The following is a 3,197-nucleotide window of genomic DNA, read 5'->3' on the forward strand; positions in this document are numbered from 1 at the left end:
TTATTTCATTGTTTTAAGATTAGTAACTTGTATAAGTTAGTGTTAGCTTTAACTTGTTACTTTGTTTTCGTTAATTACCATTGTTGGAACAAAGTATTCGGAATTACGATAATGAAGATCTATGGTTCTAACTGATAGGAAGTTTGAAACAATAAGAATTGGTTCTGGTTTTTGAGACCAAGAATACTAAAATTGAAAAAAAAAAAAGCAAAAGAGTAAGAAGCTTGATGCTGTTTTTGAAGAAACCTGAAGTTATAAATAATTATGACTTGTTGTCTTCATTCAATCACCAACACTAATAACACAATCTTTTGCGGATTCCCGTCAATATCTTTGTAGCTTGTAACACTCTACAGGACAACCATGGCGAATGGTAATTCAAGCTCCTACACCACAGGGATGGAGGGAACGAAAAGATCAGAAGAGATTTGCCTTAAATTTCCTCCTAACGTCATCTCTCCAGGGTTGGCTGCATTGCTAGTTCAAAAAGATAAGCATGAAAAGTTGATGGACTATTCTGGGCCCAGGCTTCATTTCCAGATGGTTGTCATTTTTGTTCTCACTCAAATAATTCATAGTCTGCTAAAAAAATTGGGATTTCCATTGTTCATCTCCCAGCTTCTTGTAAGTGCATGCATGCCCTCAAAATGATAACATTACTTTTTTCTTTTTTTTCTTTTTTTTCATTTTGAGGAAATCCAGGATTGTCTTTGACAATATTTTTCTTAATGCAGGCAGGGATATTACTTAGTCCTATGGTTTTCAGTGATCAACATTCTTTGGTTAACATATCAGAGGAGAGTGTTGCAGTTCTGGGGACAGTGGGAGCCTTTGGTTTTGTGTTCTTTTTGTTTTTAAGTGGGGTGAAAATGGACCTTAGCTTAACACTGAAATCTGGAAAGAAGGCCATATGTATTGGTTTGCTCACGGTGGTGGTACCTCTGGTATCTTGTATGACAACAATTAAGTTGCTTCACGAAGAAGGCAATGAGTTTTCAAACAAAAGTTTCTTTCTCGCAGTAACATATTCTGGAACTTCATTCCCAGTCATACATTGCCTTCTCAGTGACCTGAAAATCTTGAACTCGGAACTCGGCAGGCTTGGATTATCAGCAGCACTTATAGGTGACATGCTGACACTATTTCTTACCGTGTTTAGCCTATGGGTGAAAACAGGATTTGAAAAAGGAAGAAAACAGTCTCTAATTGATTTTGGACTAGCTATGCTCTTTATTGTAATCGTGGTGTTTGTGTTGCGACCAGTGATGAAATGGATGGTGAAACGCACGCCTGAGGATGGCCAAATCAAAGATATATGCTTTTATCTTGTCATTTTGGCATTCATGATGTCACCTAGGTTCACTGACCTATTTCGTATATATTTTCTATATGGTCCATTTATTTTTGGTTTGGCGGTCCCAGATGGACCCCCTTTGGGATCTGCTTTGGTCGAAAAGTTAGACCCCGTTATTTCAGGATTGTTTTTGCCTATATTTGCTACAACTTGTGGCCTGAGGTTTGATCTGTCTTACTTTAAGAACTCAAACTTATTTGCATATCACCAAGTCCTTGGAGCTATGGTAGCTCTTATTATTAAATTTGGGGTCTCTCTACTAGTGCCCTTATTATGCAAGATGCCCACAAGGGATTCTTTGGCTCTTGCATTTATAATGATATCCAAAGGCATTGTTGAGATGGGTTCTTACAGCATCATGAATGACAACAGAGTAAGTAATTCTTATATTGTTTCTGGTCTTCATTTATCTATGTTTGTCTAATACTTTCTTGTTTGATTCCCTTAAACAAATTCAGGTTATATCAGAAGATATATTTGCTCACATGACTATTGTGATCATTTTGGTTGCAAGCATCGTGCCAATACTCGTGAAAAGGCTTTACGATCCATCTAGGAAGTATTTATGCTTCCAGAAAAGGACAATCATGAACTCTAGGCTCAACCAGGAGCTTCGATTGATCGTTTGCGTTCACGTGCCGGGTAATGTCAATTCTATTATCAACCAATTGAATGCCTCCTGTCCAACTAGAGAAAGCTCCATTGCTTTGGATGTCCTTCACCTTATCAAGCTCAGTGGACAAGCCACACCACTTTTCATTACTCATGATAAGCAGAAGAAAACATTGTCCAGCAAATCATACTCCGAGAATGTCGCGGTCGCTTTCGAACAATTTGAACGGGACAATTGGGGAGCTGTATCAGTGAACGTTTTCACAGCAGTCTCTCCACAAAATTTGATGTACGAGGATATATGCAACCTCGCCATGGACCGCCTCACATCCTTTATACTACTTCCATTTCATCGGAGGTGGTACATTGACGGGTGCATTGAATCAGAAGATCAAACTGTAAGAACCCTGAACTTCGATATCCTTGAAAAGGCACCTTGCTCGGTAGGGATCCTTGTTGAAGGACGCCGCCATCTAAAAGGCTCAGGTATTAGAGATCCATTATCATCAGATAACTCCTCATTCTACAACATTGCTGTGATTTTCCTGGGGGGTCAAGATGATAGGGAGGCTTTAGCGTTAGCTAAACGCATTTCCCAGGACAAAAGTGTCCGCCTCACCGTAATCCATCTCAAAGCCGCGAATAGCTTAGGCATCATCTTAACCGAGAATGATCGAATGCTTGATAGTGCGGTGTTGAACGATGTCAAACAAAGCGTATGCTTCACATACATTGAAGAACATGTAAATGATGGACCGGAAACTTCAAATTTTCTCCAATCCATTGTGGAAGACTACCAACTTATCATTGTTGGGAGACGATACAAGACTGAAGATCGTCAAACCTCAGGTTTACAAGAATGGTGTGAATTTCAAGAGATTGGGATTATTGGAGACCTACTCTCATCCGCAGATTTTATTCGCAATTATTCTTTGTTGATTGTGCAACAACAACAACAAAGGACTGTTTAAGCCCCAATGCAAGTAGGGGTGAATGTTCGATCAAATCGAATAAAAAAATTTCGAGTTAATATTTTATGATTTGAAATTTCGAGTTAAAATTTCGATTTGAAATTTTCTCGTATCAAGTTAAGTGAGTTGTAATTTGAATCGAATCGAATATATTTATTCTAATTAAATTTTAAAAAAGCCACAGTTACCAACCGTAATCAAATTTGTTATTAACTTTCATAACCTCATAATTTATTTATATACTGGTTAGCTTCTTTTCT

At 38.1% G+C, this 3,197-nt stretch overlaps 1 protein-coding gene across 1 annotated transcript; it reads left to right on the forward strand.

The window, feature by feature from the left end:
• Positions 1-363: 363 nt before the first annotated feature.
• Positions 364-2,937, forward strand: LOC107894567 (cation/H(+) antiporter 4). The gene is made up of 3 exons (XM_016819827.2): positions 364-624; positions 735-1,727; positions 1,813-2,937. Exons 1-3 carry the CDS (start codon positions 364-366, stop codon positions 2,935-2,937), a joined length of 2,379 nt encoding a protein of 792 aa, XP_016675316.2.
• The last annotated feature ends 260 nt before the right edge of the window (positions 2,938-3,197 follow it).

This window comes from Gossypium hirsutum, chromosome A13 (assembly GCF_007990345.1).
Source record: "Gossypium hirsutum isolate 1008001.06 chromosome A13, Gossypium_hirsutum_v2.1, whole genome shotgun sequence".
NCBI lineage: Eukaryota > Viridiplantae > Streptophyta > Magnoliopsida > Malvales > Malvaceae > Gossypium > Gossypium hirsutum.

Excerpts from the sequence above, each read along its gene's own strand:
- LOC107894567 (XM_016819827.2), top strand. The coding sequence starts at position 364 with ATGGCGAATGGTAATTCAAGCTCCTACACCACAGGGATGGAGGGAACG. Across the intron at positions 625-734 it reads TGTTCATCTCCCAGCTTCTT|GCAGGGATATTACTTAGTCC; the intron begins GTAAGTGCATGC and ends TTCTTAATGCAG. Across the intron at positions 1,728-1,812 it reads GCATCATGAATGACAACAGA|GTTATATCAGAAGATATATT; the intron begins GTAAGTAATTCT and ends AAACAAATTCAG.